We start from the raw sequence: 14,632 nt of genomic DNA on the forward strand, positions 1-14,632 counted from the left end.
CCTGAATATCGTTTAATGTTCAGTCCTATTCAGAGATCTCAAATTTTTTCCCAAACTGCCCCTTTTCCAGCTGTTTTTTTTTTCAAAATAGGAGTCAATCAAAGATCACCATTGCATTTAGTTATGTTTCTTAATTCTCTTTAAATTAGCCTAAAGAGTGCTCATCCCCCCCTAAACTCCCACCTCCATTTTTGACATCTTCTTGCAGAAGAGACCAGGTCAGTTTTTGTTTACAACTCTCCACCTTCTGAATTTGTCTGACTATTTGCTTATGATATGTTTCCCTGTATTTCCCCTGTATATAGCCTGTATTTCCACCGTATATATCCTGTATATCCCCTGTATTTCCTGAAAAAAAAAATGGAAGTTTTATTTAAAGTCTTGATTGGATCAGGTAAAAAAAAATTTAAAGCAAAAATTTTACAGGTGATACCGTATACCTCCAATTGCATGGTTTCAGGAAGTGCATGATGTCTGGCTATCCCACTATTTAGTGATGCTGAAATTGATCACTGGTTTAAGGCAGAGACAGCCAGGGGTCTATCATAATGTGATGTTTTCCTCTTGTGACCGTAAGTATGTAATCCATGGAAGATATTTTAGCATTCTGAGAATATCTAGTTCCCCAATAACTTTTCACATATTAGTACGCCATTCATTGATGATCCTTGACTAAAATGGTGATTTTTCTAATTCTATCATTCCTTTAACATTTGTTAGCTGATATTATTTCATAAAGAAGAGCACTCTCTCACCAACTGGGCTTAGTTACTTTGAAATACAATTCCAACTGGAAAGGTAGCATACATTCTTCGTTTTTTCTCTTTAACTATTAACTTACAGATTAATGAGTCAGTGTAATAGTTACCTCCAAGAATGGCAAGTAAGTTTTTTTTTTAAATTTTTTATGACTTTCTGAGCATTGCTATGAAAGTATGATTATTATATATTCAATGTGTATCGGGCAATCACAGTAATTATTCTTTTGATATTCAGATTATCCTGAAGTAACTGAAAGCTCCTTTAAACTGGCTCTTGTTTCTTTTTGAAATACCCTATTAATTACCAAAAGCTCCCTTGCTTTCTATCATTTCAATATGTACCAGGTTAATCTTTTTTATTCCTTGCCTTAGTCATGGAAGCAGCCATTCCTCCAAAGAGACTTGGTAGCTTTTAGTAAGAACTGCTTTTAGAGACCGTAATAAGGGTTTTAGGGGTGATAATGGCTATAGAGGTGATTGATGGTGCCTCCAGGTCCTTTCAGTGCACAGAGCTAGGACATTAAGATACACACACTCTCATGCTGATATTTCCAGTTAAAATTTAGCTGTAACTTTTACTGAACTCTTAATTTTATACTTGTATCTCTTTACTACACTGAAAAATTTGGTTTCTAATAACATTAACACCACTTACATGTTTAATCCTACAATATGCATACAATAATTTACAAATAATAATTCAAATATTATTCTACTATATACTGTTCTACTAATAAAATAAATGTGAATACGTTTAAGACTTTGCATAGTTTATTTTGTCCTTATAACCCCTAAGGGTTATACCATATACCATATATATACCATGTACCCCTAAGGGTATACCATCAAAATACTGTGTCTAAAGTCATTTGAAATAATTCTTTTGTTTGTGTAGTCATTTTTACCAATTCAATATATAATTTGGTTTGTTAATTTTTAATATTAGAATTTGCTTTTTATTTTTATATACTTTCATTTCTTGAATATGTAAAATGTTGTTCAAAATTCAAACCTATATAATAAGGCGTACTCAGGAAAGTCTTCTCTGCACCTTCCACAATTCTCCCTGCCATCTTTATCACTTCACCCTATTTATTTCCTTTTTTAAAACTTTGTAAATTGTGTAATATGAAAAGCAGAAAATACATAAAACAAAAATGAATAGCTCAATAAATTATCACCAAATGAACACCCATGTAACCCAGGTCCAGAAATTGAACATTTCTAACATCCTGGAAGCATTATTGTGTCCCCCAGTCATAACCTCTTCCCAAAGGTAACCATTATCCATTCTCTACTTGACAATGTTTCCTTGCTTTTCTTTATGATTTTATAACCTAAGGATGCATGCATAGGTTATAATACTGTAAAGAAAAACTAATAAACATGGATTTTAGATTATCCCCAGTCTTGGGTTATCGTGAATGGTGTGATTGTATATATATACACACACACACATATATATGTATATGTATACGTATATATACACACACACGTATATAAATATATACATATATACTCTTGTACATGTTTCCTGTTGCACATGGGTGCCAGGGGAAGCAGACAGCTTGTACCTTCTCACAGGGAAGAAGCTGGGGAAATAGGTAGTCTCTCTTCATTCTCCTCATTCCCTCCCTCTGATCTGCTTCTAAGTATTACCTTTGTCCTAAACCAACCAGAATCCAGAGGAATAGGGAGCTCATTGAAGTAGTCCACACAGGTCAGCCTCTTGGGACAGAAAACTTGGTAAAAATTGGTGGAGAGTAGAATCTAGGGGCAAACTTAAGTTATTGCTCATCTGATCCCCTTCTCCCTCCTTTTTATTTTTTATTTTTTGAGAGATTATCTGTCAGTATAATTGTTATTCCTTTGTAGATAACTTGCCTTTATCCACAGTTTCACTAGGCTGTGACTAGGGAAGAATTTCTTTTTATTTATTCTCTTTGATATTCAGAGGGCTTCTTGACTACGTGGGCTCATGCCTTTCATCAGTTTTGAAACATTCTCAGACATTATCTCTTTAAATATTGACTCTGTCCCATTTACTTGCTCCTTTCTTTCTGGGATTCCAAGTAAATTTGTGTTAAACTTTCTTGTGGTACCTTCTATGATTCTACCTTATCTTTTGACCTATATTCCAGTTTACTAACTTTTTATTAATCTGTGTACAGTCTATTGTCTTGAACTTGGCCTGAAACAGATGGCCAATCTGAGTAAATAAGAAGAGTTTAACAAAGTAACTATTTATAAAGGTGTGGACAGGTAAAGGAATATAGACTTTGTCAAGTCACAGCTGTTAGGGAGGGAGCCAGAGGAATACTCATCTTGGCCTCTCTCCCTTTTTGGCCTCTAAACTCTTGCAAATACCTACTATTGTCTAAATTTAACTGGAAGTCAGTGAGCAAAGGTCTCTGGTTTATGCAATCCAAAGACATCAACTTGGAGACATAGAGCAGGATGAAGAATGATGCAGCATAAATATGGGTGGGAAAATGGGGACCATCTACCTTAATTCTAGCTTCCACTCTTGTGTTTTGTTTGAATGAAAACTTTGTACCCTTATGACAAGTGATGCACACATCCCTTAATTCAGACATACTCTCATATGAAATCTAAAGCATTGTCAATATCAGTGCTCCTGATATAAAGTAGCAGGGAAAAGAAATGAGAGGGGGAAAAAAGTAACTTTCATGTCAAGTTACTTTAAACACAGCTGCTACAATCCCTAGTGAATCTGCTTCTCTGATTGAACCCTGACTGATAAGAATTTGGTACTGATAGTGATTCCAAAGAAACAGAATCTTAAGGATGTGTTCTCTGATGGTTTTCTGATCTATTAGATTTAAAAGCATTAATGACTGTTTCCAGTGGTAAAGGGGATACTAGCAGTCCATGACATGCAGTGGCAAGATAGTTCCTCACATTACTGCCTGTAGATACCTATAATCAAGTGCCTATAGAAGGCAAGAATTTAGATGACCAAAAGTTTATTGCTGTAGAATATTTTAGGGAAATAAGGAGTGTTGTGGTGTGGGTTGGTTGCTTCTACATGTTCTGGAGACTTGAGGACAAAAAAATTATTAGCTCGGCTTAAATTTCTAGCTCAAATTTCTTATAAGGAACCTGAAAGTTTCTATCTATATCTGCCCTGAAAGAAATCAGCTCTCTGTGACCTCAGCTCTCTGATGCACTCAAGAAAAGTTATGATTCTGCAGTTGAACCAGCTATTTTCTTGTTGTTAGAATGGGAGTGTTTATCTTTTGGGCTTCCTACATCCCAGGCAGATGCGGAACTCTTTCATTTTGAAGGATAATTTTGCCAGTTATAGAATTCTAGAATGACAGTTATTTTCTTTCAACACATTTAAAATGTTATTTCTCTATCTTCTGGCTTCTTTTGTTGCTGTTGTGGAGTTAACTATGAGGCTAAATGTTGCTCCCTTGAAAATAATCTTCTCCACACATTCATAACTGCTTATAAGATTTTTCTCTTTGGCTTTGTTTTCCTGAAATGTCATTTTTCTGTTAGTTTTAGTTTTAGTTTTTTTTTTTTTTTTTTAATATTTTGCTTGAGACTTGGTAATCTTGAATCTGTTCATTGATATCTTTCAACAGTTTTGGAAATTTTCCGGCTACAGTCTCTTTAAATACTGCTTATGCCCTATTCTCTCTCTTCTTTCTAGGATGCCAATTCAATAAATGATGAATCTACTCACTATATCCTTTTGGTTTCTTACCCTTTTCCCTTTATTTTCCATCCTTTGCCTCTTTGTGTTTTTTGGAGGGAAGGGCTAAGTTTCTTCTGACCTGTCTTCTGGTACACCAATTCTGTTTCAGCTGTCTCTAATCTGCTATTAAACCTATTCAATTAAATTTTTGGTTCTCACATTTTTAAGTTGTAGAATTTCTATTAATTCTTTTTCTTTTCAAAGAACCAATTTTGAGTTTTATTAATTTCTATCTTTTCCTATTTTCAATTTTATTGATTTCTGCTCTAATTTTTATTGTTTATTTTCTTCTGCTTGCTTTAATCTTAAATTGCTCTCCTTTCTCTAGTTTCCTAAAGTGTGAACTTAGTTTATTGATTTTAGGTCATTCTTATTTTCTAATGTATGCATTCATTGCTATAAATTTCCTTCTAAGCACTGCTTTCACTGCATGCCACAAATTGTATTTTCATTTTTGTTTACTTCAAAATATTTTAAAATTTCTCTTGCAATTTCTTCTTTGGCCCATGGGTTATTTAGAAAGGTGTTGTTTTCCATATATTTGGGGATTTTTCCAGCTATCTTTCTGTTATTGATTTCTAGTTTAACTTCATTATGGTCTATGAAGAATCACACAGAATGTGTGATTTCTCTTCTTTTAAATTTGTTGGGGTGTGTTTTATGATTGTCTATCTTGATGAATGTTCCATGTGAGCTTGAGAAGAATTTGTATTCCGCTGTTGTTGGACGGTATATTCTAACCATCAATTAGATCAGATTGAATGATTGTTCTGTTAAGGTCATCTATATCCTTTCTGATCTTCTGTCTGCTTGATCTATCAATTACTGACAGAGGAGTGCTGAAGTCTCCAATTACAAAGGTGAATTTTTCTATTTCTCCTGTCAGTTCTATCAGTTTTTGCCTCATGCATTTTGACATAGTTGATAAGTAGAGAGGGCAAGAACAGCAGCATGACAAAGAATCTTGCCATCAAGAACTAGTCACTTAATTTCTCTGGGTTGTTTAAATGGATGAGGTGTGTGGCCAAGTCCCAATTTCTTAGAGAAACAAAATCTAGATATTTGCCCATTTTCATGTACCTGTGAATGTCCAATGAGTATGAGAGTGTCTTGGGAAGTATAAAGCTCTGCGGATAGGACATTCTGGTATTTGGTTGATCACGAGTGATCAGATTACCCACTCCTTTTAAAAATTTCAAGCTACCAGGAGCAAACTAGCAAGAGTCAGCAAAACATTTAATGTGTGTACACTTTGATCACAGCACTTTTACGTTGATTCTTGGAAGCACAAAGAATGGGAGAGCCTTGGCAGGGGCTGTAATGCTGGAGGTGGAGACCCTCATAGAACAGCACCATCCAAGCAAGTCTGACATGGAAGGATGGGTGGGCAACTGGATCATAGAGCATCACCAGATGTGGGCAGAGAAGGCTAGGTGTGGTCCCACCCTCACTTTCCCTACTTCAGGAAGGAAAACAGGACAGAAAGCAGCCTTTGAGCAGCACCAAGGCACTTTGTTCTTCTCACCCCACCCCCTGTTCAGGTCCTGCCTCTCTCACTTAGAGGACTCTAGCCAGGTCCAAACCCCGCCCATCCTGCCTCGGGGCAAGTCACAGAGAGTTTGCATGAAAGTCACTTTAATGTTGGAGATTCATCCTGGAACTACCTCCCTGGAGGGCAATGGGGAGGGCACTGGGGCAAAGAGGCTTGCACGAGGTCTCAGTCAGCGACAAGGTTGTGGCCTACAGCAGAGGGTGACTCAAAGAAGCCCTAAAACAAGAAACAAAGGATTGGAATCAGTATGTGGGAAGGTGGCCCCTCCCTCACCTACACTTTCCAAACTGCTTCAGTAGCAGCCTGATTTAAGTAAGCCCACAGTAACTCAGTCCATCGATTGAGTGCTTGTCCCCTTGCTCCCACATGGAATTCATAGGGTTCTCATCCTGTGATTTTCCCTTGGGCTCAGGCTGGAGAAGAATGGCAGTATCTTTTTTGTTTTCTTGAAAGCACCACACCAACAAGTCTCTCAAAAGTGGTCTTTACTTAGCTCTGCGTGCTCAGACCCAGCAGCCGATCCAGGCTTAGGAAGCCCAGCTGCCATCTTATGGGAGTGAGAACAGGTTTCCTAGGAGAGCATAAGGGGCTGGAAGCTCCCAGAGATGCAGGATGCCTCTGGATGGAGTGCACGGCCAGCTGGAGGTGCCGACTCCACTGCCACCATTCCAGTCCAAGCCACCTCAGTCTCCCTTGTACCAGGATGATCAGCTCCTTATAGGCCTCTTAGTTTTCACTCTTACTTTTCTCACAATCCATCCCCCAATATCACTAGAGTGGTCTTTTCAAATCATATCACATTATGATATCCCTTGCCTCAAAATTTCCCAGTCGACTTGCCACCACACTTGGAATAAAATCCAAACCTTCCACCACGATCTATGAGTCCTTGTGTGGTCAACCCCAGTCCTACATTCTCTTACCTAAATCTCTACCCCTGAATTTTCCATCTGTCCCTCAGACATACTATGGTATCTTTGTCTCAGGGCATTTGTCAGTATGGTGCTCTCTGCCTTGGATGCCCTTCCTTCATATTGTCCTCTGGCTGGCACCTTCTTGTAATTTAGGCCTTAGTCCAAAAAAAGACTTGTCCATGTTGAAGAGTCTGGTATGTGGGACAGCCCAACCCCTACTGCAGTCCCTGAGAGGAAGGGCAGAGGCTTTGCAGGGGAAAGGGCTGAGAATCAGGAGACCTGGGTCCAGTCTTTGCTCTGCCATGAACCTGCTATGAAGCCTTGAGTAAGCTGCTTGACCAGCCTGGGCCCCAATGTCTTATCTATAAAGATAGATGGGAGGGCTATATGAGTGTTTTCAGTTGAATTCTGAAGTGTTCAAGCATCCCAAAGAGATAATGCAGAACCTTGGGATGCTCACTCAGGCCACAGAGTAGAGCAAGGCGGGGAGGTGCTGAATGCAAAGGCCTCTGGGCTACCTCTTCCATTCATCCAAAGGAACTTCACTATCACTTGCTATATACAGAAGAGTGCATGGAGAAAAGAGGAACCTTTTACTTAATTGTGAAAACCCTTCAATTTTGTATGCCTATTTTAAACTCAATTCTTTTTCATGATACTATAGATCATTTCACCCTTAGAGGCTCTCAGCACCTGCATCATGCCTCTCAACCTCTTATTTGGACACCCAAAGGTGGTCTGAGAGACAGGAAAATCAGGATACCATTCAATTGGGAAAGATATTTTCTTCAGCTTTTTTGTTCACATCCCAATACCCACTCCCTCCTTCACACCTGCCTCCCTCATTTAAAGAAGTCTTTGGTGATTCTAGCCTCCCAAGAAAAAGTGAGCCCTCACCTTGACAGGGTTGGCCACCTCTTGTTTCAAGGCCTTTGAAACCACTCTGGAGGTAAAGCACTGATCTTTGTTCACCTTGGCCATTGGGCTCTGTGAAGAAGGAAGCCAGGAATCAAGAAGGAGACAGAAAAAGGTGGTAGAGCCCCTGAGGAAAAGAGACGGGACCCAAAGTCAGGGATTCACATCTTGAGAAGACACATGGGTCTCACCTTGGGGAATAAGAGTCGAAGTTTCTCCTCTTGCTTGCCCCTAAAAGACATGGGGATGATAAATGGGACCTAGGCTTGTTAGCACCCACCTCCTCTCCCTTTGCAGACATTACTAATGGCTCATGGAATTGTTTCCTGCAGATCACAGACAGGACCTCTGAATCATTCTCATAGTGCTCCTGGCAGCTCTTACCTGCATTAATGCCAGCTCCCTCCTTGCTCTGTCTGTCAGCCAGACAGCATGGACTGACCATAGGCCTCACATACCTCATCCCAGTGGTTTTGGTGGGAAAGGCTGCCTGCCCAACCCTCACACATGGATCCTGGGGATGGAGTTTGCTAATGTGTCCCATCTTCTGGATCATCACATTCTGGGTCATGTCATCCTTCCAGAACAAACCTGCAGGGTGAAAGGATGTGGTGAATTAACACCGGGGATGTTCTAACTGGCCCACTCCAGGGACCAGAGTGAGATCAACACTCCCCCTCTCCCTCAGGTAGATAAAAGATCACAATTTGTGGAGAGAATTAAATGAGATGACATATAAAAGTTGCATAGCACAGTTCCTGGCATGTAGTAAATGCTCAGTTAGGATTAAGACTATACTCTTTTTGCTGATTCATTTGATGCTATTGTGAGGATTAAATGAGATTAGGGATATAAAAATTGCTGAGAAAACTAAGACAGTGATTTCCAAACTTTAGGGTGCATCAGAATCTCCCACAAAGCTTGTTAAAACACAGATTGTTGTTCCTCACTCCTAGAGTTTCTGATTCAAGAGGTCTGAGATGACGCTCAAGAACTAGCATTTCTAACAAGTCTCCTGGTGATGCTGCTACTGGTCCAGGGATGCACTTTGAGAACCACTGCTCTAAGGCATTATAAACATGATAGACATTCGTAGTGGTAGTAGTACAAAGAACTCAAGCTGCATTTCCTATCTGACTCTTCTCTCATTCATGCAACTCTGCTATAAGGAAGGGTTGGCCATCTGTCTTCAAGAGGCTCCTCACTCCCTTCATTCCTTCCTTCTATTTGTCATATAATCTGCTCTGCTTCCTACTCAGAAGCTGAAGTGTGTGTGTGTGTGTGTGTGTGTGTGTGTGTGTGTGTGTGTGTGTGTGTGTTCTGGCTGAGAATTTAAGGATTCCTGTCTCTGTAAAAACTCAGATAGCGCCTGTGGTTGGGGCTAGTCTCAAGGAGTTGGATGCTGACATCTTCCAAGGGCTTCTTCTAGAAGCCTCTACTGGGCTCTTCCAGGATGTTCAAGGGCAAACAGCCTGTCCTTCCAGCTCCACACTTACTCTGGTCTCACCCGGTCCTCCAGGAGGTAAGCATGACAGAAAAGTTTCAAGTAGAGATATCTGGGGAAGAAAACCTGTTCTCAGATAAAAAGCCCCTCATTATTACCTATCCTTGTATCTGACCAGGTCCCAGACTCTCTTCACCTTTTACTCACCTTGAGGCACAATCTGCTGGAAGAAAACTTGCAAGTGTTGGAAGACTGGGGTAGTAAATCCTTGGAGGGACCAGAGCTGCCCCACTCCCACTTGGCTCTGACCATCTAAGAGCAAAATAGTGGTGTGAGAAAGGAGCCTGGCCAGAAGACTTACAAACCCCAGTTGAAGGAAAGCAGCTTCCTCCCACTAACATCCCTGGGTTCACTGGTCTCTGTCCCCCTCACCAGACCCCCTCCTCATTTCAAGTCCTCCTTCTTTTCATATTTCCCTACCCATCACCACTTTCCCTGTTCTTCAGCCCCTGCATCTCATTCACCTTTGGTACCAACTTCCAGTAAGAACCAAGCTTACAGGCAAAGAACATCCTGTGGAGGTTAAGATAAGCAGAGACTCAGAAAGCTACACACATGAAATGGATAATCAGGTGAACAGGCAGGGCATGGAAAACAGGCAAATTGCATTCAGGGAAGTCTTTGAAGCCTGGAGGGGATTACAGAGGAGGCCTGGAATCCTTAAAGGAAAAAAAGTATGGTATGTATAGGGTTTGAGTGTCTGGATCCTTGTCCTGAAAGCCACAGTTTGGCCGACTCTGCATAAGGGAAGGACAGGGGATGGAGATAATCCCTAATGCTATACACACTTTCCTTATTCCAGCTAGATGGGTAGGACTGGAGTCTGTTTGTTTTCCCTATAGTGGAATTACCACAAGTCATTATGGACTGGGAATTCTCCCCAGTCAAATGGATCCTAATATCAATTTCCTGGCTTTAGGAAGGACCAGAACCTCCAGCACCCTGTTGAGAAGGAAAAGAACTTCTGGAAGGAGAGATTGTTCTCTGAGGCAGCACTCCCAGAACGGATAGGAAAAGCAGTGACCTGGACACCCTGGGTCAGACCCACAGGGCTCCTGGCGCTGTCCGCGGTGCTGAGTGATGGCCAAAGCCTGACATGGGGGCGACTCTGAGCGGTAAAGAGAGCCGGGCATTCCCACAAGGCTTGATCGTCCTTACTACCAACCCCCACCCGCTCCCCACGCCTTGCTTCCTGTTGCTTGACATCAGGCCTCCTTCCACAGTTCTTCGGGAGTCCTCTGCATTGGCATCTAAACCCCACAGATACGGGGAGGAAAGTTGGCGTTAGGCTCTGAGTTTGCGCCGTCTGCCCCACGCGCCAGGCTCTGGAAACCCGGAGTCTGCGCAGTCGGTCTCTGGCAGCTCAGACATGAGTCAGCGATGGTCTACCTGGCTGGCTCAGAGTGAAGGGGATGGAAAAAGGATGGACTGTTTCTCTCTCCATCCTCTTCTACCTCGGCCTAGCCTTCCACTTCTTAGCAGAAATTGGATCGCAGACACCAGGCTCTGGGGGGCTTATAAAGGAGCCTTGGCTCATCCCTCGGCCCAGCCTTCTCTTCGGAGCCAGGACCCCGATAACCCGCGGTCCCTGCCCCTGCCCCTGCAGTCTAGAGATTCTAGTCCCCTGCCTACCCCTCAGCCATAGGCATCTTTTCCCTGGCCCCTTGGCTCGTCTTGCTTTTCTTGCGGCCTCACAGGCCAGTTTTACTTCCCCCTATGCATGTTTCCCCGTCCTCCTCCTCCCAAATCCCCAGTCTTCCCCTGAGTGGGCTTCCCTGAGTCCTCTGAGTCCCAGAGCCCCTATGCCGAGCCCCACTCCAAGCCTGCGCCTCTTTGGGCGAGATGCTCTCTACATTCATCTATTTTCACCCCGAAACACATTACTTTCCTCTTAGATTCCAAACCTTGAGCTCCCCCTTCCCCGCCCACTTCGCTCAGAATCGCTCTCTAGCCTTGACCGCACCCCCCAGGTTTCCTCCTGACCGTGGCCACCAATGTCGCTGCAGCCCCCTGGGCGGCTGTTCAGAAGCAGGAAACAGAGGAGCAGCCAGAGCCCCCGGGAGCCCCCAGGCCACAGCAGGCACTGCATCCTCCTGGGTTTGGCGCGCTGGCTCCCCACCTAAGTCGCAGAGAAGGTAGGGACAGCTGCCTGAGGGACTGAGCGGGGCTGTGGCTTCCCACCCGCTAGCGAAACAGGATCTGCACAACCCTCCCTTGGCAGCTGGGCCAATCACTGGCGGGCCCTGCCCCTGCGGACTCCTATCCAGCCCCTACTTCCCCTACTGCCCCCACAACCGTCCCACCACACCCCATCCCCAGGAACCCACTCCTTTTTTACATAAATCGGATGCCAAGGACTACTGCCTCTACTCCCAGTCCCAAGGTTGGAGAAATGGATTGCATGTGAAACGCAGGTGCGATTTGTACCTAACTCATAGGTTTGCTGTGAGGATTAAAAATTAACAGCAACTGGGTAGCCGGCACTCAATGAATCTAGTCTATTTTTATTATCTTGATGCTAACTTTGCCCTCACCCATCTAAAACCCTTCAGCAATCATGGGTTTGACCTGCTAAGAATAAACACATCCATTTACTTCTCCACATCCACTGCCATAGCCTGGGATCAAACCACTGTACTCTTTTTAATAGAGCTATTGTAATAACTAACTAGCTAACTAACTGATCCCTTGCTTCCACTGTAATTTAGTTACAGGCTTCCTAAACTCTAGACTGACATTTCAATCTTTTTTTATTAAGCTTAAAATTTTATTATGAACATTTTCAAATATAAAAAGAGAGAAGACTCAAATGAACATTAATATATTTACTACTTAGATTTAACAATTAATAAGATTTTGTCACAACTGCTTCTTTTTCTTGCTGAAGTATTTGAAAGTAATTTACAGACATCATGACATTTCACACCTAAAAAATTCAATATACATCTTTTAGAATGAATGAGTTTTCTGCATAATCACAATAGCATTATGATATCTGTTTTAGGCTGAATAATGGCTCCCAGAGATGTCCACATTCAAATCTCTAGAACCTGTGAATATGTTACTTTACATGGTAAAAGGGATTTTCCAGGTGTGATTAACCTTAGAATGTGGTTCACTTCAGATGGGGAGTTTCTTGGATTTTCTGGGTATGCCCAATATAATCACAAAGTCTTTAGAAAAGAGAAGTAGAGGGGTCACAATCAGTAGTCAGAGTTATAATATTGGAAGCAAGAGGTTGGAGTGGTACGAGAAAGAGGCCTCAAGCCAGGGAATGCAAACAACCTCTAAAAGCTGAAAAAGACAAGGAAATATATTCTCCCTTTAAGCCCCCAGAAGGAGCACAGCCCTGCTGACATTTTGATATTGATTTTAGACTTATGACTTTCAGAACTGTAAGATAACAAATTTCTGTTGTTCAAGCCACTAGATTTGAGGTGATTTGTTACAGCAGCAATTGAAAATGAACACAATGTTTAAAAATATTTACTATTCCATAATTGACATAATTCTCTAGTACTTCTGGTTACAACTTCTTTAACAGATTAATGCTTTATGGATATTTTCCCCAATTCTGAGCATTTCATTTTAATTTTCTTAATAGAGTTTTTGAAGAGCAAAGTATTTTAATTTTGAGGAAGTCCAATTTATTGATTTTATTTTTTATCACTAATGCTTTCTGTGTTCTTAGAAATGTTTGCCCACCCCAAATTCACAAAGATTTTTCTCCTATGCTTTCTTCCAAATGTTTGATTATTCTGACCTCATAAAATCAGTCAGAAAGCATTCCTCTTTTGTTATGTTCTGAAAGAGTTTCTGTATGATTGATATTACTTGTTTGAGTGTATGGGCCTGGAGATTCTTCCCCCCCCCCCCCAATTAATGGAGGCACTGGGGATTGAATCCAAGACCTCACGCATGCCAAGCATGGGCTCTACCACTGAGCTATACGTCTCACCACTTTGGGCCTGGAGTTTCTTTGTGAGAAAGTTTTATTACAATTTCAATTTCTTTAGCTATTCAGTTGTCCTATTTCTTTTCATGACTGTTTTGGAAACTTGAATTTTTCAAGAAATTTGTCTCTAACATTTAAGTTATCACATTTGTTAACGTAAAGATATTCATAATATTTCTCTGTTATCATTTTAATGGCTGTAGAAATTTGAAGTGATTTCACTTTTTAAATCCGTGATTTTGATACTTCATATTTTTCCTCTCTTTTTCTTCATCAGCGTAGCTAGCGATTTACAAATGCTATTGATCTTTTTAAAGAACTGTCTTTTGGTTGTATTGGTTTTTCTCCATTGTTTACCCATTTTTTTGATGTCCATTCTTTACTATTATCTCCTTCTATTTTCTTTGAGTTTCGCTTATCTTTTTCTAGCTTCTTGAGTTAGTAGCTTAGATCACTGACTTAATTTTTTTCTTTACAATAAACGCAATTAAATCTATATTTTCCCTCTAAGCATTACTTTTTTGTGTTTTAATTATTAGAGCCCACATTTTCTGCCATCAGACAAGCCCACAAGAAGGATTTTGACCAAAACCCACTTTAAAAATTCAGAAGCAATTTGTCTTAGACCTGCCCCTCTAAATGGCAGTGCAGTGGGTGGAGGATAGCGATGCTTCAATCAGCTACAAAGTTTTGCTTGGAGAAGGAAACAGTTCAAAGAAGCCCTAAAATGGAAGGAAATGTGGAATTTGTAATTTGTGTGTATATGTGCTGGAGTACTCCCCCTCTACAATGTAAACTCCCCTTTCCCCTCTAATAGCAGTTTTGATTTGGGCAAGTCCTGAGGCACAATGACTCAGCAACTGCCCCACAGCTGGCCTCCCCTTGGCTCTCTGGCCCTGATCTTCTCTCCAGCTCCTGATTTTCTCTTAGATTTATAGCTAGTCAAGAACCCTAACCTGAAGAAGAATGGCAGCTTCTTGTCTGCAGACTTTATGCCATGGTAACCAGTTCTTATTGTGGTGATCAGTCACTCAGTGCTGATGTGTCACCCTAGCAACCATTCTGGGCAAATGAAGCACAGTTGCCATGGTGACAGAAGTCAGAAGCTGTTTCCTTGGAGAGCATTCCCCTTGAGGCTCAGGCTCCTCTGGGTAAAGTCCATGGCCAGCTGGAGGTGCTCGGCTCTGTGTGGTTGCCCAGTTCAAACTACTGCAGTATTCCCTGGACCAGAATAATACTTCCTAACAGATCTGTCTGTTCCACTCTTGCCCTCTATCAATACATTCTCCATCAGTACTAAGCTG

At 41.4% G+C, this 14,632-nt stretch overlaps 1 protein-coding gene across 2 annotated transcripts; it reads right to left on the reverse strand.

Moving 5' to 3' along the window:
* Positions 1-6,106: 6,106 nt before the first annotated feature.
* On the reverse strand, positions 6,107-11,791 carry RESP18 (regulated endocrine specific protein 18). 2 transcript variants are annotated; one of them, XM_074363235.1, is made up of 7 exons: positions 11,712-11,791; positions 11,357-11,492; positions 9,521-9,625; positions 8,328-8,460; positions 8,061-8,100; positions 7,852-7,941; positions 6,107-6,256 (listed from the first exon to the last, which is right to left on the reverse strand). In XM_074363235.1, exons 2-7 carry the CDS (start codon positions 11,460-11,462, stop codon positions 6,206-6,208), a joined length of 525 nt encoding a protein of 174 aa, XP_074219336.1. In that variant the 5' UTR covers positions 11,463-11,492; positions 11,712-11,791; the 3' UTR covers positions 6,107-6,205. The 2 variants fall into 2 exon arrangements, with proteins under 2 accessions (XP_074219336.1, XP_010947124.1); XM_010948822.3 differs by lacking the exon at positions 11,712-11,791 and having other exon boundaries at positions 11,357-11,588.
* Positions 11,792-14,632: the final 2,841 nt, after the last annotated feature.

This window comes from Camelus bactrianus, chromosome 5, assembly GCF_048773025.1.
Source record: "Camelus bactrianus isolate YW-2024 breed Bactrian camel chromosome 5, ASM4877302v1, whole genome shotgun sequence".
In the NCBI taxonomy this organism is placed as follows: domain Eukaryota; kingdom Metazoa; phylum Chordata; class Mammalia; order Artiodactyla; family Camelidae; genus Camelus; species Camelus bactrianus.

Coding starts and splice junctions, on each gene's coding strand:
- RESP18 (XM_074363235.1), bottom strand. CDS start 11,462: ATGCAGTGCCTGCTGTGGCCTGGGGGCTCCCGGGGGCTCTGGCTGCTC. Junction 9,626..11,356: donor CAGCGACATTGGTGGCCACG/GTCAGGAGGAAA, acceptor TTTTGCTCTTAG/ATGGTCAGAGCCAAGTGGGA. Junction 8,101..8,327: donor ACCAAAACCACTGGGATGAG/GTATGTGAGGCC, acceptor CATGTCTTTTAG/GGGCAAGCAAGAGGAGAAAC.